This window comes from Pungitius pungitius, chromosome 10 (assembly GCF_949316345.1).
Source record: "Pungitius pungitius chromosome 10, fPunPun2.1, whole genome shotgun sequence".
NCBI lineage: Eukaryota > Metazoa > Chordata > Actinopteri > Perciformes > Gasterosteidae > Pungitius > Pungitius pungitius.
Genome location: NC_084909.1, coordinates 4,335,513 through 4,360,154, shown reverse-complemented (window position 1 = coordinate 4,360,154; position 24,642 = coordinate 4,335,513). Strand labels below are relative to the sequence as shown.

Here is a 24,642-nt window from a genome sequence, read left to right as displayed (position 1 = left end):
ACAACACCGATGGGAGGGCAGAAAAATCACCTGTGTGGATTGTCTTCTTCTTTCCCCCTCACAGAGCTGCCTGTGAAGTGGATCAAAGAGCTGGAGGAGGAGACGTCCGCCCTCAAGGGTCAGCCTTTGTATCTGACCTGTGAGCTGAACAAGGAGAGAGACGTCACCTGGAAGAGGGACGGGAAGGTCCTGAAGAAACAGGCCGGCAAGATCCAGATCAACATCATTGGCATGCAGCACGCTGTGACCATCCAGAACTCCAGCGAGGCCGAGACCGGGCTGTACACGTGTGAAGTGGCCAACCAGGAGGAGGTCAAGACCTCGACTAACGTCAAAATCATTGGTGAGCAACGCGACATCGAAATACTACCAGTATTTCCTTTGGTCAAGGAATGACTTGCAGCACCTCTGGGCACCACGTTTGACCATTTAAAATGATGTGTTATTCATAGGATATGACGTAATATTTTGGATTTTTTTTATATCCACAAGTGGTTAATGTCCCGCAGTTAATTTGGGCTCCGATATGGAGAAAGCCTTGAAGTTCTCTCCTGTAACGTGACCTGTTTTTCTCCTCTGCCTTAGACTGCATATTAGACCTGGTATGTTAGTGGGGCACATTGTGTCTCCAATAGTTGGTTCGACTCTTACTCAGTAACGTTTCACTCCAATAGAAATCATCAAGGATTGGATCGTGAAACCACTGAGAGACCAGCATGTGAAACCAAAGACTGCAGCTACGTTTAAATGCGAGCTCTTCAAGGAGACCCCCAACTGGAAGTGGCTGAAAGGAGAGACGGAGCTCACACCTTCCGACAAGGTGGAGATCAAGAAGGATGGAAAGGAGCTGACACTCACCATCAAGAACTGTCAGCCTGACGACGTAGCAGAATACGCCATGGAGGTGGAAGGACGCGTGTACACGGCCAAGCTAACACTTGGAGGTTCATACCTGAGTTCTAACACTACATACCTTCTGTCAGGTGGCTGATATTTACCAGCACTAATTGAACCTCTTCCTCAGAGCGCGAGGCTGAGATCCTGAAGCCCCTGACCAGCGTAGAGGTGGTGGAGAAGGAAGATGCCGTGTTTGAGACGGAGATCTCGGAGGAGGACGTTGCAGGAGAATGGAAGCTCAAAGGAGAGGTTTTGACCAGATCCCTGGTAGGACTTCATGGACTTCTACTTTTGCCTGGTGGTTTTTATTACTCTTGTGTGTGTAGATGTAAATGTGCTGTGGTGTGTTCACCAGATGTGCGACATCCTAATGGAGGGTGGTGTGCGGAGACTCACTCTGAAGAGCTGCCAGGTGGACCAGGCTGGAGAGGTGTCCTACCAGGCTCTCAATGCCATCACCAGCTCAATGCTCAACGTCAAAGGTAAGAAGGGCTTCTGCTTTCTGGGAGCAGGCGTACGAGTCTATCAGGGCTACGGTGTGTTGGAAAGGAAATGAAGCTGTGAGAGCAGACCTCCTCCATTTAAGAGTCCAATTCAACGTTGGCACCATTTCTTTGAGAGCTGTGAAAGAAGAGGAACGACTATCTCCTCCGATCAACATGGTCTCCTGCGTGTTCGTCCTGTCCAAAGTTTGTCAGTTCATTTCTCTGTTGTTGATGAGGGTCAAATGTCCGTCAGATTCCACAGTGTGTCGGTGTGTGTCGTCAGGTGCAAAGTAGTATTGTCTGTCGTTAAATGTTTTATGTTCTGCCTGCAGTGGCCAGTTTATCATTCAAACCAACACTGTGCTCATGAATGGGTCCCTCCAACACACATGGAATCCCTTAGACTCAGATCACAGCGTTCAGTAACTGATAAACTACCAATAAATCAAACAGGAAAGACAAAGTGCCTGAAGAGGGAAGATTCTTCTCCCATCCTGATCAAAGTGAAGAAGTGAAGAAAGGGTTCGTCATGAGACATTCTGCTGAATGTCTCATGACGAACCCTTGGCGACATGCCGGTTCTTCATGTAGACGTTCTGGAGGCCATGATGCGACTAGCTGTGGGCTCCATCAATGAGCCACAACCTGGTCCGCATGGGGAAGTCGTGGGTGTTTCACATGAAGATCTGACACACCTTCGAACTCCCCTGAAGGGTCCAACCCACACCTGGGCGGCATTGTGAGCTGGTCGTATGTGTTGTTGATGTTCTGTACCTGTGTCACCTTTCCAACCCAGAAATCGAAATGGACTTTGTTGTCCCGCTGAAGGACATTTCTGTGCCTGAAAGGAAACAGGCTAAGTTCGAATGCGCCATTACAAAGGATGTCCCTAAGGTCATGTGGTATAGAGACGCTGACGTCATCACAGCAGACCAAAAGCATGACATCATTGATGATGGGAAGAAGCACATGCTGATTATTAACTGCTGTGAATTTGATGATGAGGACGAATATACCATTGCGGTTTTGGGCAAAACGTCCACAGCTCGACTCACGGTGGAGGGTAAGTGCCGGACCGCCATCACTGGACCTTTGTATGGTTATGACTCCATCGACTTGGTTTGGTCCTCTTTTCAAAATGACTCATGTGGATGTTTTACTAACACGGTTGTAGGTATCAGGCTCAAATTTGTGTTGCCGCTAAAGGACCAGACAGTGAAGGAAGGCACCACGGCTCGGTTTGAGCTGGAGCTCTCTCACGAGGCCGTGCCGGTCACATGGTACAAGAACGATGTTAAGATCCACCCGAGCAGAACAGTGCTCACTCGGCTGGACGGAAAGAAACACGTGCTAGAAATGAAGGAGGTGACTCTGGATGACACGTGCCAGATTAAGGCCGAGGCCAAAGGCATTCCCTCCATGGCCAACCTGACGGTCATAGGTAAACCCAGAATGATGCACCTCTGTCCCGGGTCGTCTTCTTCCCCACAGCTCCACGTTGTGTCTTCTGTCACGTGTTTGTTGTCTTGTTGTGTTCACCATATACCTGTGTATGGGACTGATGTGTTACGTGTTGTTAGTGTGTAGTACACGCGTGTTGTTCATGTGCCGTGGAGAGTCACACCTAAATGTCCCACCACAGAGGGAGACGCCTACTTCACGGTCAAGCTGCAGGACTACACTGCGGTGGAGAAAGACCAGGTGATTCTAGATTGCGAGCTCAGCAAAGACGTGGATGTCACGTGGTACTACGGTGAGGCCGAGATCAAGACCTCCAAGACGGTGTCCGTTAAGGCCGAGGGCAAGCGCAGAACCCTCGTCATCAAGAAAGTGGGAGACAAAGACAAAGGACAGTACGTATGTGACTGTGGAACGGACAAGACAACGGCAACGCTCCACATTGAAGGTAAAAATAACACTGCTCACCCTCCATCTGCAGCCCGTCCTAACCAAACCCCCAGACCTTCTGTCATCACGCGTCTGAAGATAGCAACAAGAATCCCTCCCTCACCACCCCCCTGAAGTTATATTGTTCTTCGACCTTATGTGTGTGTCTTTGTGCTTTGAAGGGTCCCCTCAATAATGTAATAGGTCCATGTAGAACTAAAAGTCTTTGTGACGATCCTCAGCACTGAAGGTCCTTTGGTCTTTCATGGTTTCCCTTCTGTTGTCTAAGTATGTGTTTGTGTGTTGATGTGATGTCTGTCTGAGCGTCTTCAGTAAGAGTCTTTGTCCCCCTCTCCCAAACGCCAGCTCGCCACATCAAAGTGGTTCGGCCGGTTTACGGCGCTGAGGTGTTTGACGGAGAGACGGCGCGATTTGAGGTGGAGCTCAGCGAGGACGACGTCCACGGCCAGTGGAGACTAAACGGAGAAGTCCTCAGTCCGTCCGCCGTATGTGTCCCCTTCAGGATGTTCTCTCTCACGGTTCACTTTCATTTGGACTCGAGCCGGAGTCGTCAAACCTCTCAGGGTCCACATGTGCATCCTGAGAGCGTTTGATCTCCTGCTGGCTACAAATGACAGTGGATCCGGGGGCCTTTTCCTCCCGTCCTCCTGTTTGCTTTTTACTGAAAAGTTTCTTGGCCGCCTGCAGGACGTTGAGATCGTGGAAGACGGTGCCAAACACACGCTGGTGTTGTACAACTGCAAAATGCCTCAAACTGGCGAGGTGGCGTTCACCGCCGCCAACGCCAAGAGCTCGGCTAACCTGAAAGTGAAGGGTGAGCCCCCCCCCCTGTCCCCCCCCCCGTCCTCGCTGCGCCTCTCTAGCGAAGCGCACCGGCTCCTTTTGAAGATCTTACCGTAGTGAGACTGACCGTGTCTCTCTGAATCAACAGAGCTGCCCATCTCCTTCCTCACGCCGCTCACCGACGTGCATGTGTACGAAAAGGACGAGGCAAGGTTTGAGCTGGAGATCTCCAGAGAGCCCAAAAGCTTCCGCTGGCTGAAGGGGTCTCAGGAGCTGTGCAACGACGATACGTTTGAGCTCCTGGTAGAAGGAAAGAAACACGCTCTGGTTTTAAAATCGGCCAGGTACGAAGACGAAGCCAAATATATGTTTGAGGCTGAAGACAAACGGACATCTGGGAAGTTGATAATCAAAGGTAACAGTAGTTGGACGGGGGTTCTGGGCTTTTTGAACCCCACTATTTGTGTGTTCTTTGTGCGTCTCTAGATTTAATCCCCTCCATGTGTGTCCACGTCCAATCTCTATCTGTCAGGTATTCGCCTGGAATTTATCAAACCCATCAAAGACGTGACCGTGAAGGAGCGCGAAACGGCCGAGTTCAGCGCGGAGCTCTCTCACGAGAAGGTCCCGGTGGTCTGGTTCAGAAACGACGTGCGCCTGCACCCCAGCAAGGTGGTGCACATGTCTGAGGACGGACGGGTCCACACGCTGGCCTTCAAGGAGGTCACCGTGGATGACACGTCCATGGTCAAAGTGCAGGCCATGGACAAGAGCTCCGAGGCCATGCTCACCGTGCTCGGTCAGTCAGCTTCCAGAGATGAAGACCCGCCCTTCGCTCACCTGCCGTGTTTCTAAACTGTCGCTGGCCGTTGTTTCTCCTCGCAGAGGGCGACCTGTACTTCGCGGTGCGTCTCCAGAATTACGCCGCCGTGGAGAAGGACAAGGTGGTTCTGTCCTGCGAGCTGAGCAGGGCCGCCGCCGAGGTCCGGTGGTTCAGAGACGGCAACGAAATCTTTCCCTCCAAGAACGTCGTCCTGCAGTCGGACGGCAGGAAGCGCTCGCTGGTGATCAGGAAGGTCGCCAAGAGCCACGCGGGGGCGTACACCTGCGACTGCGGCACGGACAAAACCGTCGCCGACCTGAACATCGAAGGTAACCGTCCCTGCGGCGATGAGACCTCTGGGCCGCCTCCCCTGCGTCCCCCCTCTCTGTACATCTGTGATGGAGACTCAATCACTCAATCATCAAAGTCTAAATCTAATCAACTTGTTTTATAGGTTTTGTAAAAAGAAATGAAGAAGATCCTGTCTTTTTGTCTTCATGTCTCCACTAACATGTCCCTGTGTCTTTGTCTTCATGTAACATGTCTTCATGTCTCCATGTCTTCATATCTTCACCGTCTGTACTGTGTCGTCTGTTTTTCCATCGACTCGGTCTTAACGTCTCTCTAAACCTCTGCAGAGCGTGACATCAAGGTCGTCCGGCCTCTTTACAGCGTGGAGGTCACGGAGACCGAGACGGCTCGGTTTGAGACGGAAATATCTGAGGAGGATCTACACTCCGCCTGGAAGCTGAGGGGGGAGACGCTCCACCCGTCTCCCGTAAGGTTCCACCTTGTTTTGTGGACACGTGTAACGCTTTGAGCCCCGGGTCAAGACTGACAGGTTCTTCTGATTGTTTCAACGGTGGATCTTTATCCTCAGGACGTGGAGATCAAGGAAGAGGGATCCCGCCACGTGTTGATCCTCTTCAACTGCAAAAGGGAAATGGCTGGAAGTGTAGACTTCTCCGTGGCGAATGCCAAATCCTCAGCTCAGCTCAGGGTCAAAGGTGACAGAAATGACATCAAAACATTACATTACAATACATGTGTGTATCCAATGTAAGTGTGATGAATGCAGCCTTTGATCCTGAAGAGAAACAAATCACTCACAGTTCTACTTGTAACGTTTCTGTGCACATGACCAACATGAGCGGAGAATTCAACAATCAGAATTCTTTAAAGATAGAAAATGAATATTGAAAGCTACCTGAGCAAATCACTTGCTTGGAATATGTTCTTCACGTCTCCCGGCTGTCACTCTGCCGCCGTGTTGATCTGGCTTTGAGCCAGGCAGCATGAGACGTTGGGTAACTCCTGCGAGGAGCGCCGCATTCTTTCCTTTTCCAGGAAAAAATGTCCCCCCTTGTGATTGACAGGAGCAGATTGGCCCCCTCCGATGGGTCCGGCAGAGGCGGGCTCCCGGCCAATCGGGGCTGTCGGTTATTTTAAAAACCGAATGCCTTATGTAGAGCAGGACGGCCGTGATTGGCAGAGGCGGGGGCATGACCCCGCGCCTCACTGGTTTCCACGGGTCGCATGCTAATGAGCTGGCCCCCCAATGCCAAGTCCCAGGGAGGCCGTCTGCAGTTGTCCCGAGGGCGTCCAAGCCGGTCTTCAGCTTCACCATGAGGACGAGCCTCTGAGGATTAGCCGGCGCTCTTTGGATCTATTGACCCTTTTAAGGGGGGGGGGCTAATCATGTCTTCTCCCCAATCCAAAGCCCGAGTGATCGTCCTGACGAGACCCCTGGACGACGCCACCGTGACTGCCGGGGAGACCGCCACCTTCCAGTGCGAGCTGTCCTACGAGGGCATCGCCGTCGATTGGTTCCTGGGGGACCGCAAGCTGGAGCCCAGCGACAGAGTAAGTGACCCCCTTCCTGACACACAACACCACCCCCCCGTCCCCCGTGGTCGGTTCCGGTCCAGAGCCTCCGTGTTCAGGTTCTTATAAGGGCCTGCAGGGTTCCTGCACTCGATCTTGGTTCTCAGAGGCTTTTCTGCCCCGCTGGCGTTTCTGCAGGTTATTTTTAACGAGTGTAGGAGGCGGAGTCTGTGGAGCAGGTGGCAACAGCTGCCTGGAGGTGCTTCTCCAGCAGCATTAGTTTGATCATCAACACGTCATTGTTGCTGTTGTTTACAATCATGAAGAACTAAAGTCGACAAATATGAATGTAACGAATGTGAAATCGATAATTCCTGACAGTTCAAAGACGTCGTTACCTCCCAAACTGCAGAACAGAGAAATGCAAACAAAGCCTTGAGCCGCAGATTGAATTTTATCCTGATTCGACTTCATTTAAATAATAATTTACTCTTTATTTATGTTTATGGCGTCTTTAAAAAGCCCACAAACAAGTCTTTCTTGGAGGATGACAAGCTTTAAAGAAACAAACAAAAAGCATATATATACATATATATGTGTATATATGTATATATATATATGAATATTTTCAGTTGAACAAGTAGTCACAAATAGTTGTTGTTATTCCCGTATAAGATAAGATGTCATAAACACCAAATGTTAAATTCCTCTACGGTGGATTATGTTTCCGTGGTCTTGGTGTGAAATACAGTCTGTGGATGTGAGTTGAAATCAGTCTTCAGGTGTCAAAGGTCATGCTGTGTAAATCGGGGGAAAGGAGAGCAGCTGCCTGCTGTCAGGGCTCAGCTGACTCGCTCTTCATGTGCTGAAGAAAACAAGGTTCAGGGAGGAAAGACACAACTGAGGTGTGCGGTTCACCTCGCAGACGGGCTTCTCTGCCTGTAGTCTTCATATTACACACCATGTTCAGGGAAAAAAAACAACAACAGCAGCCTGTAGGTTCATTGGTTCTCATTTGGTATCACAATCAGCTTTTGGCACTTTCCACCTCACATTAAGCGTCTATTAAGGGCACATTAAACCTTCGTAATGACTCTGTGAACAGGTGGTGCTGAAGGCGGAGGATAAGGTCCATAGTTTGACTCTGAGGGACGTCCAGCTGAATGAAGCCGGACAAGTGAGACTCACGGCCAAAGACTTCCAGACGGAGGCCAACCTCTTCGTCAAAGGTAGGATCTACTGCTTCTAATGGACTCTGATGACTCTACTGCCGTCCTTTGGTCTCACCTTTTGGTGGTGATGTCCCAGTGTACTCCTGGGTGGGTCAGTACACTGTGACATCACAGGTGGGCGTGGCTACAGAGGAAACCAGAGACGGCGGGGAAACCCTCTTCCGACTCGTATCACATTGTAAAAATCTGGAGCTGTCCTTTGAGAAGCGTGTGCTTGTCTTGACACCTGCAGAGCCGGCGGTTGAGTTCTCCAAGCCTCTGGAGGACCAGACGGTGGAGGAGGAAGCCACCGCCACGCTAGAGTGTGAAGTCTCCAGAGAGAACGCAGAGGTCCAATGGTTCAGGGACGGACAAGAGATCAGGAAGACCAAGAAGTACGAGATGATCGTAGACGGGCGCAAGAGGGCGCTGCTGGTCCACGACTGCTCTCCGGACGACTCAAAGACCTACACCTGTGACGCCAAAAGCTTCAAGACCTCCTGCTTCCTCAACGTGGAACGTGAGTTGAGTCTGATGGAGGAGATGAAGAACCTCTTTAGGACCAGAAGGTTCTTTTGACTTCTCAATGTAGGAACCCTTTAGTAAACCTCTAGCTCCTCCTGGATAACCCTGGGCCTCCTCTAAGTGAGACTACCTGGAAACCCCCCAAAGGGGATCGTCAAGGAGGATTCTAGTCAGATGTTAAACCAACTCAGCTGTCCCTATAAACCTGAGCCCCGTCTTCCTCAGTCCTTATATGGTCTCCTCCTGTTAACTGGTGGCATAAAATCCACAATGGCAATGGACTTAAAGAGGCTTTCTTAGATTATATGAACTGTGATATGATGAGGAGTAGATGTCATGCTTTTATGATGTAATGGGTTGTCTCGTGGGTCCACAGCGCCACACATCGAGTTCTCCAAGCCGCTCCACGATGTGGAGGTGAAGGAAAAAGAATCTGCCAGGTTTGAATGTGAAGTTTCCAGAGAGGACGTCAAGGTGAGGTTTGCCCCGTCGTGATGAAATAAGAATGAACGTTGTGATGATGTCGATCTGACCTTCTCCTCTCTGCTCACCTCTCTGCAGGTCCGCTGGTTCAAAGACGGAAGTGAGATCAGGAAGGGGAAGAAGTACGAGATCGTAGCTCAAGGTCGCCAACACGTCCTCGTGGTCCACAAGTCGGTGTTTGACGACGAGGCCGAGTACGAGTGTGACGCCAAGACCTCCAAGTCCTCAGGGATGCTAACGGTTGTCGGTGAGGCTCCGATGCTTCATAAATATGATGCAGCAGATGACAGGCTTAAGTCACATTGAGATGATTTGACAACTCAGTGACAATGTCAAATCATCAGATACTTTATTATTATATCTTTTTAGAAAGAAAAGTTGTAATGTGTTACTAGGAATTAAAAACATGCATTAAATAGTAGGGCTGTCCATTTTTTTAACTAATTAATCGCACATTTTGAAATTCATTTATCTCGATTAATTAGGATTTATTAATGTTGTTGTAACAATGTTTTTTTAGATGGAAGTAGCCTAGCAGCTGGCTTAGCCTAGCAGTGCTTTAAGTGCTCCGTTTGCCACTTGCACCCCTTCTGTTGGACACGTGGAGTAACTCCTCTGCTCAGTTTGTAGAATTTACTACATGTTATGGCCATAAAGAAGTTAAAATAATTTAAAACGTCCTCGGGAAGTTCTCAGAGGGTAGAGAAGGTCTCAGAAGTCTTAACGTTCCGTCCCTGTGGTCACAGAGGAGGAGACCCGGTTCACCAAGAACCTGTCCAATGTGGAGGCCACGGAGACCGACAGCGTGAAGCTGATCTGCGAGGTGTCCAAGCCCGGAGCCGAGGTCACATGGTACCGGGGGGAGGAGGAACTGCCGGAGGGGGGGCGCTACGAGCACATGGTGGACGGGAGGAGGAGGATCCTCCTGGTCCAGGACCTGAAGACGAGCGACGTCGGAGAGTACACCTGCAGGCTGAGCTCTGGCGCCAAGACCTCCGGGAGCCTCAAGATCAACGGTGAGGATCAGGATCTTCTCTGAATGTGCTGCTGCTCTCTGGATAACGGTTACAAATAGACATGAGGCTGATTAGCCGAGCGTCAGATAAAGAGTAAAAATGTTTGTATTGTTTGTATTTGTATATATATGTATATGTATATTATGACTGTTGGAACCTGTTTGTTTGGGTCCAGATGAATGAAATTACAATGTGCGTTCTCTCAGGCCACTAACCTCCGACCTCTCGCTTCCTGTGTTTCAGAGATGGCCGCTGAGTTCATCTCCAGGCCTCAGAACCAGGAGGTGGTGGAGGGCGAGAAGGCCGAGTTCACCTGCTGCGTCTCCAAGGATACGTACCAGGTGACGTGGCTGAAGGGCGACCAGGAGCTGGAGGCGGGAGACAAACACCAGACACTGAGCGACGGCAAGAGACGCACGCTGGTCATCACGGCCTGCGAGCCCGGGGATGAGGGCGGCTACGTGGTGACGATCGGCGCCACCAGGGCCAGCGCCGACCTCACCGTGCTCAGTAAGCCCCGCCCACTTGCCTTCAGTTTTTTTAATTGATACATGGTACATTTTTTATACTTGTTTATATATCATTTGTTCATTTGCTTCTTTTCCTCATTTTGAATCAAGTTTAACAACATAGATCGGAAAAATTAAACAGAACCAAATAGAATATTCATATTATATATATTTATATTATTATATATTATTACATATTCCTATTTATATATTTATTATATTATAATATAATAAGTACATACTTATCTTAAAGTCAAAGCTCTGTTCTCGTGGCACACATGGGCTTCCATACCTCTTTGAAATTCAACATCTTTTATATTTTATTGGATTTTGTTCATTTATTAAGTTTGATAGTTCTCAACACGGTTTTGTTTTAGCTTCTATTTAAGTTCAAGTGTAGTTAGTTAATTCAATTTAAATTTAAATGAATTGAGGCTTTTAAATCTAGAAATGAAATACATTTTCTCAATAATTAAGAACATTTTTTGACAAAGCGATGGAGCCCCTCTGGCAGTAGAACCTTTCACTCATCCGTGTTTCCGTCCTGCAGAGAAGCTCAAGGTCATCACGCCGCTGAAGGACACAGAGGCCAAAGAAGGTCAGGAGGTGGTCCTCAACTGCGAGGTGAACTCGGATGGAGCGAAGGCCAAGTGGCTGAAGAACGACGAGACGATATTTGAAAGCAGCAAGTACCTGATGGTCCAGAGGGACAACGTCTTCTCCTTGAGGATCAAAGACGCCCAGAAGGGAGATGAGTCCAACTACAGTGTTGTGCTGACCAATCAGAGAGCAGAGCAGGCCAAGAGCTCCTGCAACGTCAGCGTCAAAGGTCAGTGGCGTCCGGCGATTAGGTCCAAAGAGCCAGTATCAGCTTTAGCATTAGTAGGAATTAGCTTGACTTAGCTAGTCTAAAGTGTTAAGTCTATGTATAAACCGGAGTGAACCGGTACATTCCTCCTGCACCAAGGGAAAGTCCTGATCATGTTGTGATGCTTTGTGCCGCTCAGAGGAGAGTCTGAGGATTCTGGTTCCCCTGGAAGACGTCGACACGCAGGAGAAGAAGACCATCAGCTTCTCGTGCAAGGTTAACCGGCCCAACGCCACTCTCAAGTGGATGAAGGCCGGCGAGGAGGTCGTCTTCAGCAAGCGCGTGGTCTACAGGGTGGACAAAGACAAGCACACGCTGACCGTCAAGGACTGCACGCTGGCGGACGAGGGCGAGTACACCGCCGTGGCTGGAGACAGCAAGTCCACCGCCGAGCTGATTATCAGCGAGGCGCCCACCGACTTCAGCGCGCAGCTCAAGGACCAGACCATCACCGAGTTCGAGGACGCGGAGTTCACCTGCAAGCTCACCAAAGAGAAGGCTGACGCCAAATGGTACAGGAACGGACGCGAGATCAGAGAAGGACCGAGGTAGGTCTCTGGGAACTCTCACAACCCCCAGGACAGTGGGAAGGTTTGCTACCAACATGCTTTAAGCTCATTGGTGTTTATTCCCCCAGATACACGTTTGTAAAAGATGGAAAGTTCTGCACCTTGCGCATCAAGGAGTGCAGACCCGACGATGAGTGTGAATATGCCTGTGGTGTGGACGAGAAGAGAACCAGAGCCAGGCTCTTTGTCGACGGTGCGGTTCTTCGGGGTCCTCAGTAGGAACTTCTCCCTCTTTGCCTCCCTGCTCTGGTTGACCTCATGGTGCATTTGTGTCCGTCCCCGCAGAGACCGCGGTGGAGATCGTCAGACCTCCTCAGGATGCGTTCGAGGCTCCGGGCTCCGACGTCCTGTTCGAGGTGGAGCTCAACAAGGACCGGGTAGAGGTGAAGTGGTTGAGGAACAACATGACGGTGGTGCAGGGAGACAAATACCAGATGGTGAGCGAGGGGAAAGTCCACAGGCTGCAGGTCTGTGAGATCCGACCTCGGGATCAGGGAGAGTACAGAGTCGTCGTCAAGGACAAAGACGCCAAAGCCAAGCTGGAGCTGGCAGGTAAGAGCCTGGAAACACTTCACAGTGGTGCTGATCATGTGACTCTGAAGAATCAAGAGTCTGCCAACAACGTAATAACTATATATTATCGGTGTTGGCAGATCCAGATTCTTTTTGTGTTATTATCGTTAGTATAGCAGCTGGTCTACAAAGAATGTTCCTGCTCATTAGCTGTTAGTGGTGAAGCTAAAGTTATTAGTCGATCTGAACACAGATGGTTGTCTGCAAAATATAAAACATAAACGCTGATGTGGCGCTTGCGATATCTAGTGGACATCCACCAGTCTGTTAAAAGCTTTTTTCTTCCTCCCTCCTCCTCCTCCAGCTGTGCCTCAGATAAAGACCACGGACCAGAGCTACGTCACTGACGTCAGGAAGCCCATCGTAATGTCCGTCCCCTACAGCGCCTACCCGAAGGCCGAGGCCGACTGGCTGTATGACAACCTGACTCTGCCCAAAGACGGCATCCACACGTCCGCCGACCGCACAGAGTACCGTCTGAAGGAGCCCCTGAAGTCTGACGAGGGCCGCTACAAGATCATCATCAAGAACCGACACGGCGAGGGAGAAGCCTTCATCAACCTGGAGGTCATCGGTGAGGCATCACACATCATGTAACTCTGCCTCATGACTCACAGACTCCACAGAACATGTAAACTAAAATGTACCCGCGTGTCTAGACGTACCCGGACCCGTGAAGAACCTGCAGGTGGTGGACACCGCCGACGGCGAGGTCAGCCTGGCGTGGGAGGAGCCAGAGAGCGACGGCGGCAGTAAGGTGCTGGCTTACGTGGTGGAGAGGCGCGACATGAAGCGGAAGACCTGGACGCTGGCCACCGACCACGCCGAAAGTCCCGAGTACACAGTGACCGGCCTCCACAGGGACCCTATGTACCTGTTCAGGGTCTGCGCCAGGAACCGGGTCGGCAGCGGACCCAACGTAGAGACCGATAAGCCCGTACAGGCCAGGAACAAGTTCGGTGAGAACTAGTGGGCTGTTGGCGCCGTGCATACGTACGTAATGCATAAATGATTCTACCGATCTGTCTTCTGTTCTTCATTTCCAGATGTTCCCGAAGCTCCTCTGAACGTGATCGTGGGAAACGTCACCAAGTTCGGCTGCACAGTCTCCTGGGAGCCCCCCGAGTCCGACGGAGGCTCCCCCATCACCTCCTACGTCATCGAGCTTCGCGACAGGACGTCGGTGAAGTGGACGCCGGTGCAGGTGACCAAAGCTGACGATCTGAGCGCCGTCGTCAACGACGTCATCGAAAACAAAGAGTACATCTTCAGAGTCAAAGCGCAGAACAAAGCCGGAGAAGGGAAGCCCAGCGCCGCCTCGCGGCCCGTCAAGATCATGGATCCCATCGGTAAGTCTGCACCCGTGGCTTCAGTGAGGAGCTTCAATATGGAGTCAACCAAAAGGTTGTTACCAGCAGATGTTCAATACATGATCTTTGTGTCCGCGCCCGCTGCAGAGCGTCCCAGTCCCCCTCAGAACCTGGTCCATCAGGACCAGAACAAGAGCTCCGTGCAGCTCAGCTGGGAGACTCCTCTGACCAACGGAGGCAGCATGATCACCGGATACATCATCCAACGCTGCGAGGAAGGCACCGACAAGTGGCTCCGCTGCAATGCTCGCCTCTGCCCCGACCTCTTCTACAAGGTGAGGGTTCAAATCCATCCTGCCTTTGTGGCTGCTGCTCAGCGGTTAACAGGAAGACAAACGTCTGGCTGCTTCAAAGCTACACCCAGTGCATGCCTCTTTGTAGGTGATTCTCCAATGCAATCCCTCTAAATGTGCCAGTGTTATTTCATCTGAACAATATTTTTTGCTTCAGGTGTCTGGTCTGCAATATGGAACCAAGTACAACTACAAGGTGTTTGCTGAAAACGCCGCCGGAGTCTCTGATCCATCGAACCTCATCGGCCCCCTGCTGGCCGACGACCCACACGGTGAGACACACGGGACTGCAGACCTAAGCTGCTCCTTCTCACCTGCAATCTGAAATAAAAAAGCATGATGCATATTTCAGGTTTCATTACCCATCATGCCTCTCTCTCCTTTGCATTAAGTGGGTCCGTCCTTCGACCTGAGTGCCTTCAAAGACGGCCTAGAGGTGATCGTCCCTCAGCCTCTCACCATCAGGGTCCCCATCACCGGGTACCCGACCCCCGTCGCCAAGTGGACCTTCGGGGAGAAGGAGCTGACCACGGCGGACGAACGCGTCGCCATGACGACCAAGTCCACGTTTGTGGAATTGGTCGTTAGACCGAGCGTCCGCCCGGACAAAGGCACTTACACCCTGCAGCTGGAGAACGACGTCCTGTCCGTCTCCGGAGACATCGAAGTCAACGTCATCGGTACGCCGTCAAAGTCTGATTCACTCTCATCACTGTCGTTCACATTTTGGTTTAATATATATGTTTTTGTCCACTCCAGCGGCGCCCAGCGCTCCTAAGGACTTCAAGGTCCTGGAGGTGACACGGCAACACGTCCACCTGAGCTGGGAGGCCCCAGAGCACGACGGAGGAAGCCCTCTGACTGGCTACCAGGTGGAGAAACGGGACTTGTCTCGCAAGACCTGGGTCAAGGTAGGACTTCAACCAATGAATGGAATGAGTTGTTGGAGCTCTTTGCTTCAGTGTTCGGCTTTAACCAGACGTCTCTCTGTCCTCCCTCTCAGGTGACCGCAGGTATCCAGGATCAGGAGTACACCGTCACAGACGTGGTTGAAGGGAAGGAGTATCTGTTCAGAGTCACCGCCTGCAACAAGTGTGGCCCCGGAGAGCCGGCGTACATCGACGAGCCCGTCAACGTCTCCTCGCCTGCCAGTGAGTCAGACCAGCCATCAAAATCTCTCCAGTTCGGACACACAAGGCGAGAGGGGATCGAATAGTCTTAAGAAGTGTCATAAGTTGTTTTCCTACGCTCCCGTCTTTCCCTCCAGCCATCCCCGACCCCCCAGAGAACCTGAGGTGGAGGGACAAGTCGGCCAGCAGCATCTTCCTGACCTGGGAGCCGCCGAAGTACGATGGCGGCTCCGGCATCCGCGGCTACAACGTGGAGCGCTGCCAGAGAGGAACGGACAAGTGGGAGCCCTGCGGGGACACAGTGCCGGAGCTCAAGTGCCAGGTGACGGGTCTGGTGGAGGGCCAGTGGTACGCCTACAGAGTCCGAGCCCTGAACCGGCTCGGAGCCGGCCGGCCCTGCAAGGCCACCGACGAGATCCAGGCCGTCGATCCCAAAGGTACGCAGGGCTTTGAGTTGTAATCCAATCTCTGCACCTCGTATTCTACATTCAGTTATTCATTATGAAGAAGACACTGCATCCATAAAATTCATGAGGTTCTACCAAATGAGAGCCCCTGACCCTTGTCTTAACTGTCCACGCAGAGCCTCCGGAGATCCAGCTGGACGCTAAACTCCTGGCCGGCCTCACCGCCAAGGCCGGCAGTAAGATCGAGCTCCCCGCCGAGGTGACGGGGAAACCCGAGCCCCGGGTCAAATGGACCAAGGCCGACCTGGTTCTCAAACCGGACGACAGAGTGTCCTTCGACACCAAGACGGGACACTCCACCGTCACCATCGCCAAGACCAAGAGAGACGACAGCTCCACCTACATCATCGAGGCCACCAACAGCAGCGGCCGCGCCACCGCCACCGTCGATGTCAACATCCTCGGTAAGCATCAGTTCAAAGTGCACACGGAGACCTGTGGTTAGTTTCTCGTCGGTTGAATGAAACCTTTGGCGTACAGATAAACCCGGCCCTCCGGCTGCTTTCGACATCTCCGACATCACCAACGAGACTTGCTTCCTGGCCTGGAACCCTCCGCGTGACGACGGAGGCTCCAGAGTCACCAACTACATCGTGGAGCGCCGAGCCGCCGACAGCGAGATCTGGCACCGGCTGTCCTCCACCATCAAACTGACCACCTACACAGCCGTGGACCTGGTCAAGTTCAAGGAGTACGTCTTCAGAGTCTTCGCTGAGAACCAGTTCGGTGTCGGCCCGCCCGCTGAGCACCTACCCATCATCGCCAGATACCCCTTCGGTAGGTCACCGGACCCCACACCTGAGGTTTAGTGCGTTCAGGTTCTTCTGTGGTGCAGTCCATCATTGTGGATCAGTGCACCTCGAGGAAAGCCGCGACTAACCTGGCCCCTCCCTCCTTGTCCCCTGTCCTCAGACACGCCTGGAGCTCCTTACAAGCTGGAGGCTTCGGACATCGCCAAGGACTCTGTGACTCTGGCCTGGTACGAGCCTGATGAGGACGGAGGAAGCCCCATCACCGGGTACTGGGTGGAGAGACATGAACCCGACCACGACAAGTGGATCAGATGCAACAAACTGCCCATCAAAGACACCAACTACAGGTGGGTCCACCCGCTGTCTGATGCCTCTAATGCCTTTGGCCCCCTGCGTTGTGTTCCAGTGTGTTGACGTCTGTTGCTTCTGCCCTGCAGAGTCAAAGGTCTTCCCACCAGGAAGAAGTACAAGTTCAGAGTCCTGGCCGAGAATCTGGCTGGAACTGGAAAACCCAGCAAGGAGACGGACCAGATCCTCATCAAAGACCCAATCGGTACAACACGTGTGCATCCTCACCTGGGCTGTGTTCAAGACTCGTTTTCAAGCATTGAAACATCACGTTCTTCCTCCTCCAGATCCTCCATGGCCTCCCGGCAAACCCGCGGTGAAGGATGTGGCTAAGACCTCCTGCTTCCTGACGTGGACCAAACCGGAGCACGACGGCGGAGCGAAGATCGACAGCTACGTCATTGAGATGCTGAAGAGCGGAACCACGGACTGGATCCGCCTGGCGGAGAACATCAATATTCTGGAGCATTTCCTGAAGGGCCTGATGGAGAAGCAGGAGTACTCGTTCAGGGTGCGAGCCCTCAACGTGGCCGGAGAGAGCGAACCCAGCGAGCCCAGCGACCCGGTGCTCTGCAAAGAGAGACTCAGTAAGAAAGAGCGACACTCCCATTCTCCCGACACCGCGAGCCGCCATCTCACAACCTTTGTCTCCCCTCCACAGACCCTCCGACGGCTCCCCGCTTCCTGGAGGTCGTCAGCATCAGCAGGAACAGCGCCGACTTGAAGTGGACGCTGCCGGAGCGTGACGGCGGCTCGCCCATCACCAACTACGTGGTGGAGAAGCGCGACGCCAGGCGCAAAGGCTGGCAGGCCGTGGACACCACGGTGAAGGAGCTGAAGTACACGGTGACGCCGCTCAACGAGGGCTCGCTCTACGTGTTCCGCGTGGCCGCCGAGAACGCCGTCGGCGTCGGGCCGTTCTGCGAGCTGGCCGACTCGGTTCTGGCCAAAGACTCTTTCTGTGAGTCACGGAGCGCGTTTAGTCACTAAGAGGCTTTTAATCGGCAGGACAAAGATGATGAGGGCTGTTCTTGTTTCAGCTGCTCCGGGGCCGCCGTACGCCCTCGCTGTCACTGCTGTGACCAAGAGATACGTGGACCTGCAGTGGGAGGAGCCTAAAAACGATGGTGGCAGACCCATCCTCAAGTAGGTTCTTCTTAATTTTTATTGGCTGGAGATTTAGTTTAAGTCAAGTTTAAAAAGATGAACATGCTCAGTCTTTTATTCGTCTAACTTCTCTCCCTGCTGTGATTTGCTAATGTTTTATACATCTTAATAGAAAAGATTCCATATATAAGACGTCCGTCCTGAGATACATGCTCTGATACATGAAGGTGTGTTTACCTGTCGCTAACTCCGCCCTTCAGGTATTCCCTCGAGAAGATGGAGAAGCTTGGAACCCGCTGGGTGAAATGTGGAAAGACCTCGGGTCCGGACTGTAAGTACCGAGTGACCGACGTCATCGAGGGCACCGAGGTTCAGTTCCAGGTCAGCGCCGAGAACGAAGCGGGCGTCGGCCACCCCAGCGAGCCCACCGAGATCCTCGCCATCGAGGACCCAACAGGTGGGTCCGGCAGCGAGTAACGGCTCGCTGACAGGTCAACGTAGGAGATGAGTCTAAACCTTCCCTCCTGTCCCGTCCAGGCATCCCATCGCCGCCCGTCGAGCTGCACGTGACAGGCGCCAGCCGGGACTTCGTGTCCATTGCCTGGAAGCCGCCGCAGAGGGACGGCGGCTGCCCCATCAGCGGGTACCACGTGGAGATGTGCGCGGCCGGGACGGAGAAGTGGATGCGTGTCAACTCCCGTCCGGTGAAGGACCTGAAGTACCGCGTGGACGAAGGCGTGGTCCCCGAGAAGGAGTACATCCTGAGAGTGAGGGCCATCAACTCCGTGGGGGTCAGCGAGCCCTCCGACATCTCCGAGAACGTCTTCGCCAAAGAGTCCGACTGTGAGCGCGTCTTCCGGGCCTCAACGTGTCACGTCTCCTCTGCATAGACTCTGCGCAGACTAACCTATGCCTCTGGCTCCAGGTAACCCCACGCTGGACTTCCAGACTCTGGACCTGGTTGTCGTGGAAACGGAGAAGCTGCACATCCCGGTTCCCTTCAGGGCGGTGCCGTCGCCCAGGATCACCTGGCACAAAGACGGCAAGGAGCTGAAGGCCGACGAGCGCCTCTGCTTCAGGTCAGGGAGGATTTCAAACTGAAATTGACTGGTTTATGAAGTGTTTGAAATGGTCAATGATGTCCATCTCCGTTTTCCACAAGCCATTGGGACATCTTCAAACTACCTGTTTCCTCTTTTGAGATCTAGTGGGATTGTTTGTGTCCAACAGGAAGGAGTACATTTCCTGTCACCTGGAGATTGACAGCAGCCTTCACGCTGATGCCGGACAGTACAAAGTGACACTGGAGAACAAACTGGGAGCAGCCAGCGCCGCCATCAACGTCAAAGTCATCGGTACCCAATCACACACGTTTGGTTGTCTCTGTCACGTGGATGTCCTCCTCAGGGTTCCCGATTGACACGTCTCTCTGTCCTCAGGGCTTCCTGGTCCATGTAAGGAGATCCTTGCCTCCGAGATCACAAAGAGCTCCTGTAAACTGTCCTGGGACCCTCCGGACTACGACGGCGGCAGCCCGGTCGTCCACTACGTCCTGCAGGTCCGGGCCGAGGCGTTTCACTGTCTTTGAATCAGACATCAGGCGTGAAGGATTCCCACCCTGATTCTTCTTGTGTTTGTGCAGCGCCGGGAGGCCGGCAGGAGGACGTACGTCAACATGATGTCCGGAGAGAAGAAGGTGAGCTGGAATGTCAAAGACCTGATCCCCAACGGAGAGTACTACTTCAGAGTCCAGGCCGTCAACAAGATCGGGGGAGGAGAGTTCATCGAGCTCCGTAACCCGGTCATCGCCGAGGACCAGAAACGTGAGAACCACGTAGTGCATGAAGGTGGCAAGTATCGGTCTGAAGATGCATCTTATGGTCAATAATAATGTTCATCTCGTCCCAGACGCTCCCGACCCACCGGTGGACGTGGAGACCCACAACCCCACGTCCAGCACCGTCACCCTGACCTGGAAGCCTCCCATGTACGACGGCGGCGCCAAGATCATGGGCTACGTCCTGGAGAAGCAGCAGAAGGGCGAGGACAAGTGGGAGAGGTGCAACGACTTCCTGGTGCCCGTCCTGTCCTACACCGTCAGAAGGCTGACAGAGGGCAAGAGCTACGCCTTCAGAGTCAGTGCGGAAAACGCCGCCGGGGTCAGCGAGCCTTCGCGCGGCACGCCGTTCGTCAAAGCATCGGACGCCATCGGTGAGGACGCCGTCTTCTCGCTGAGGCCCAGACGCTCCGATTGAGACCACTCCTTGTTCATTTGTCCTTCTGTTGTCACTCAGATCCTCCCAAGGTGTTCCTGAGCGGAAGCTTGCAGTCCGGCCTCAGCGTGAAACGAGGCTGCGAGATCCGCCTGGATGCCAACATCTCCGGCTCGCCGTACCCTGAGATCACCTGGTACTGGAACAACCAGGTGATCCGGCCCGAGGCGCTGCGCAAGAGGCCCGAGAAACCCCTGAAGAAGAAGGTGGAGAAGAAGGAGGAGGTTAAGAAAGAGGAGGGAGAGGCCGAGAAGAAAGAGGAGAAGGAAGGAGAGGTCAAAGAAGGAGAAGAAAAGAAGGAAGCAGAGGTGAAGGAAGCAGAGGTGAAGGAAGCAGAGGTGAAGGAAGGAGAGGTGAAGGAAGCAGAGGTGAAGGAAGCAGAGGTCAAGGAAGCAGAGGAGAAGAAGGAGGAGACAGCAGAGCCTGAGATGGAGGAGACAGACTACCCAACAATAAATGAGCGTCTGGCCATTGACAACCGCCACAGGGGCTCCTCCTCCATCGCCATCAGCGACTCGCTGCGCGTCGACCACGGTGTCTACATGGTGAAGGTGGAGAACGACCACGGCAGCGCCTCGGCCACCTGCGAGGTCAACGTGCTCGGTAAGGACCACTTCCGTCATGTTTGGTGAATTCCTGTTAAAGACATCCACAGGAATAAACACATGCTTTCTGGCTCCACAGATACTCCCGGCCCTCCGGTGAACTTCACCTTCGAGGAGGTGAGGAAGAACTCTGTGATCTGCAGGTGGAGTCCTCCTCTGGACGACGGAGGCAGCGAGATCCTCAACTACACTCTGGAGAAGAAGGACAACTCCAAGCTGGAGATCGGGTGGAGCTGCGTCACCTCCACGCTGAGGGGATGCCGCTACCTGGTGCCCAAACTCATTGAGAAGAAGGAGTACATCTTCAGGGTGGTGGCTGAGAACAAGTTCGGCGCCGGTCCACACTGTGTCTCCACAGCTCTCATCGCCAAGAATCCTTTCGGTGTGGTGCTTGCTGCTGTTAATGCCGTTAATGCTAAGGAATCTATTTATATACACACATATATATATATATATATATTTACGCATATAGTTAAAATCTACACTATATTATGAGATATAAGCACATGTGTTGGAATATAATAAAAATTACTTGATTAAATCAAAGAATGTTTTTTACATCTACGTCCTCCTCAGAACCTCCTGAGGCTCCTGAAAAGCCGGAGATCAATGACATCACGGCCAACAGCATGCTGGTCACCTGGAACATGCCCAATGACAACGGCAGCCCCATCCTGGGGTACTGGGTGGAGCGCCGCGAGATCAACAGCTCTCACTGGGCGCGCGTCAACAGGTGAGGAAACGACACATTGGTACCTCTCCACCAAACGGTCTCTGCGGGCTCTCTGAAGGCCCCCCTCTGTCACCCGGTCCTCAGGAACATGGTCTCCGACACCCAGCTGAACGTGGAAGGTCTGCTGGAGGGCTTCACTTACATCTTCAGGGTGGCGGCTGAAAACCAGGCTGGCCCCGGAAAGTTCAGCGGTCCCTCCGAACCCAAGACGGCCCAAGCTCCGATCCGTACGTTAGCGGCATGTCTGTCCTTTCCTTTGGTTTTGAGCTGCTACATGTTTAGAACTACTGGTAACAGGTAAACAGAAGCATCGCACGTCTCTAATCTGGATGTTTGTTTTGCTGACGCTGCAGTTCCTCCCGGACCTCCCACTGCCAGAGTGGTGTTGACTACCGACCACTCCATCGACCTGGAGTGGGATCCACCAGCAGACAACGGCGGAGGAGAGATCCTGGGATACCACGTGGATAAGGTCAGATCATGCAGCCTTCTTGGTTTATTTGTTATCAGGCCTTAGACCGCCTTTCGGTGCAGACTTAAGTGTCTCCGTTCTGTGGTGTTGTTCAGGTCATGGCTGGTACCAAGGACTGGTCCAGGTCCACAGAGCGTCCATGGAAGTCCAGGGCCTTCACCGTCTACGGAGTCCGCGAGGGAGCCAAGTACATGGTCAGAGTCATCGCATGCAACGCAGCTGGAGAAGGAACACCAGGATTCACTGAGTCGGTTTTCGTCAGGAACCCTGCAGGTCAGCCCAGAAGAACTAGAAGGAGCTCTTCAGAGTGACTGTGACCGGGATTTCATTAGGTCCATCCTGGTCTCGTTCAGTGACAATGGAAGTCTCATGTATCTGTGTCTGTCCTTGGTTGCCCCCCACAGAGAAGCCGCTGATTGAACTGGAGCTGTCCGTCAGGAACGGCGTGGTCATCAGAGCCGGAGAGACGCTCCGTTTACCTGCAACAGTGACGGGTAAACCCTACCCATCCATCACCTGGACCAAGGATGACGCCAAACCCGACAAAGAGCGCGTGGAGATCCTCACCCAGGGCAACGACAGCATTGTTTCAATCAAGAACGTTCAGAGGAAGGACTGCGGCAAATACCACATCTCTGCTTGCAACCCCAGCGGCACCAAGGCTGCTGCAACCAGGGTGGACGTGATGGGTGAGTGAAGGAGGACTCACACAGGGCTCCATGACACCACTTAACTCAAAATACAGAACGGAGATAGATGGACAACATTGTTGTATCCCCAGATGTCCCTGGACCCGTCACGGACCTGAAACCCGTCGTGGTCACTCGCAAGATGATCTTCCTGAACTGGGACGACCCGGACGATGACGGGGGCAGCGACATCACCGGCTTCATTGTGGAGCGAAGGGACGCCAAGATGCACACGTGGAGGCAGCCCATCGAAACCGCCTCGTCCAAGTGTGAATGCGTGGGCATCATGGAGGGTCAGGAGTACATGTTCCGCGTCATCGCCAAGAACAAGTACGGAATGGGCCCGCCCTTAGAGCTGGGACCCATCAAGGCCGTTGACCCCCAGGGTGAGTTCCAGCTTCCGTTTGATTCAGAAATCTCAAAATTTCTCCCTGATGAGCACATCAACACCTCGGTTTTATTCTGCAGGTCCACCGTCGTACCCGGAGAAGTTCCACTACACGGAGCGCACCAAGAACTCCATCACACTGACCTGGAAGCCGCCTCGCAACGACGGCGGCAGCCCCGTCATCGGCTACTTTGTTGAGAAGAAGCGGCAGGACCAGCAGGCCTTCGAGCCCTGCAACACAGAGATCTGCCCCAACATGACCCTGACTGTAGAAGGTCTCGAAGAGGCCTGGCTGTATGAATTCAGGATCAAGTGCGCCAACCTAATCGGAGAGAGCGAGCCATCCATCCCGTTGACTGTGGTCATCCAAGACGATGAAGGTGAGGAAAGGACTCGACAGTCAAGGCTTGATATGTATTAAATAAAGGCTTGAACCTTTATTCATCTTGTTCCTGTCCTGTCAGTGTCTCCTGAGGTCCACATGCTGAAGCACTTCAAGGGCGACTGCATCACGGTGAAGAAGGGCGAGCCCATTGAGATCCCGGCGAATGTCCTGGGTCTCCCCATCCCGAAGATTGAGTGGTCCAAGGACGACGTGGTGATCGAGGAGCCCACCGACGCTCTGCTGCTGGAGACCGAGGTGACCGGCAGAATGAACGCAAAGACCACCCTGACCATCCCAACGGCCAACAGGAGGGACGGCGCCAGCTACACCGTGTGCGCCTCCAACAACATGGGATCGGCTAAGCACACCGTCACCGTCCTGGTTCTGGGTGAGTGGAAGCACATCGGCACATCCACCCGACACCGCCTGTTTATTGTCTACTGACTCTGTCTTTCTGCTCCTCTCAGACCGACCACTTCCACCCAGGAATGTATCCGTGTCCAACATCAGGGCGGAGTCCTGCTACCTTCGCTGGGACGCGCCGCTGGATAATGGGGGCAGCGAGCTGACCAACTACATTGTGGAGAAGAGGGATGTGTTGAAAGAGCAACCGGAGCCGGAGGAAGGAGAGGAAGCTCCGCCTGAGCCCCAGTGGGAGGTGGTCAACACCACCATCGTCGAGAGGAAATTTGGAGTAGGTGGAGATAATGATATCAGGGTTGTCACAGTGTTTTAAAGCCCCGTTCTCACTCTAACCTTCCTCTCCTGCAGGTGTGGAACCTGGAGACAAACAAGTCCTACTTGTTCCGGGTCAAAGCTGAGAATCGCTATGGTAAATCTGACCCCTGCGCAACGGAGGAAGTCTTAATCACCGACCCGTTCGGTCTCCCGGGCCCACCAGAGAAACCAACCATCGCAGAGTACTCCAAGACCTCCATGACCCTGACCTGGGAGCCTCCCAGAGACAACGGCGGCTCTATGATTGTCGGCTACTGGCTGGAGAAGAGAGAGAAAGGCACCGACTACTGGGCCAAAGTCAACAAGACGCCAGTGAGCAAGAGGGGCGTGAAAGGCTGGGAGTTCCAGGTGAGGAGAACACAACACACACCTAAAGCTGACTCTGAGGGAAGAGGAACGTCTGTCAACTGGACTGATT

The 24,642-nt window shown here is 52.9% G+C and overlaps 1 protein-coding gene across 6 annotated transcripts in view; it reads left to right on the top strand.

Moving 5' to 3' along the window:
- The window catches only part of ttn.2 (titin, tandem duplicate 2), a 160,705-nt gene that overhangs the window by 69,938 nt on the left and 66,125 nt on the right, over window positions 1-24,642 (top strand). For all 6 annotated transcript variants that reach the window (XM_062565050.1, XM_062565049.1, XM_062565052.1 and 3 more), the window contains 50 exons: window positions 65-343; window positions 675-944; window positions 1,025-1,164; window positions 1,253-1,379; window positions 6,617-6,759; window positions 7,826-7,949; window positions 8,185-8,451; window positions 8,833-8,930; window positions 9,018-9,186; window positions 9,686-9,955; window positions 10,199-10,465; window positions 11,015-11,293; window positions 11,472-11,880; window positions 11,970-12,094; window positions 12,187-12,453; window positions 12,779-13,048; window positions 13,134-13,433; window positions 13,521-13,823; window positions 13,932-14,119; window positions 14,295-14,409; window positions 14,530-14,817; window positions 14,897-15,048; window positions 15,141-15,288; window positions 15,405-15,704; window positions 15,851-16,138; window positions 16,215-16,511; window positions 16,647-16,833; window positions 16,924-17,039; window positions 17,122-17,421; window positions 17,496-17,795; window positions 17,875-17,980; window positions 18,202-18,398; window positions 18,479-18,784; window positions 18,867-19,020; window positions 19,172-19,296; window positions 19,381-19,499; window positions 19,584-19,764; window positions 19,850-20,152; window positions 20,236-20,817; window positions 20,899-21,201; window positions 21,396-21,552; window positions 21,637-21,779; window positions 21,906-22,024; window positions 22,120-22,297; window positions 22,429-22,713; window positions 22,806-23,099; window positions 23,182-23,481; window positions 23,566-23,874; window positions 23,954-24,180; window positions 24,258-24,572. In XM_062565050.1, coding sequence (XP_062421034.1) covers window positions 65-343; window positions 675-944; window positions 1,025-1,164; window positions 1,253-1,379; window positions 6,617-6,759; window positions 7,826-7,949; window positions 8,185-8,451; window positions 8,833-8,930; window positions 9,018-9,186; window positions 9,686-9,955; window positions 10,199-10,465; window positions 11,015-11,293; window positions 11,472-11,880; window positions 11,970-12,094; window positions 12,187-12,453; window positions 12,779-13,048; window positions 13,134-13,433; window positions 13,521-13,823; window positions 13,932-14,119; window positions 14,295-14,409; window positions 14,530-14,817; window positions 14,897-15,048; window positions 15,141-15,288; window positions 15,405-15,704; window positions 15,851-16,138; window positions 16,215-16,511; window positions 16,647-16,833; window positions 16,924-17,039; window positions 17,122-17,421; window positions 17,496-17,795; window positions 17,875-17,980; window positions 18,202-18,398; window positions 18,479-18,784; window positions 18,867-19,020; window positions 19,172-19,296; window positions 19,381-19,499; window positions 19,584-19,764; window positions 19,850-20,152; window positions 20,236-20,817; window positions 20,899-21,201; window positions 21,396-21,552; window positions 21,637-21,779; window positions 21,906-22,024; window positions 22,120-22,297; window positions 22,429-22,713; window positions 22,806-23,099; window positions 23,182-23,481; window positions 23,566-23,874; window positions 23,954-24,180; window positions 24,258-24,572 — 11,489 coding nt within the window. The remainder of the gene's footprint in view (window positions 1-64; window positions 344-674; window positions 945-1,024; window positions 1,165-1,252; window positions 1,380-6,616; window positions 6,760-7,825; window positions 7,950-8,184; window positions 8,452-8,832; window positions 8,931-9,017; window positions 9,187-9,685; window positions 9,956-10,198; window positions 10,466-11,014; window positions 11,294-11,471; window positions 11,881-11,969; window positions 12,095-12,186; window positions 12,454-12,778; window positions 13,049-13,133; window positions 13,434-13,520; window positions 13,824-13,931; window positions 14,120-14,294; window positions 14,410-14,529; window positions 14,818-14,896; window positions 15,049-15,140; window positions 15,289-15,404; window positions 15,705-15,850; window positions 16,139-16,214; window positions 16,512-16,646; window positions 16,834-16,923; window positions 17,040-17,121; window positions 17,422-17,495; window positions 17,796-17,874; window positions 17,981-18,201; window positions 18,399-18,478; window positions 18,785-18,866; window positions 19,021-19,171; window positions 19,297-19,380; window positions 19,500-19,583; window positions 19,765-19,849; window positions 20,153-20,235; window positions 20,818-20,898; window positions 21,202-21,395; window positions 21,553-21,636; window positions 21,780-21,905; window positions 22,025-22,119; window positions 22,298-22,428; window positions 22,714-22,805; window positions 23,100-23,181; window positions 23,482-23,565; window positions 23,875-23,953; window positions 24,181-24,257; window positions 24,573-24,642) is intronic.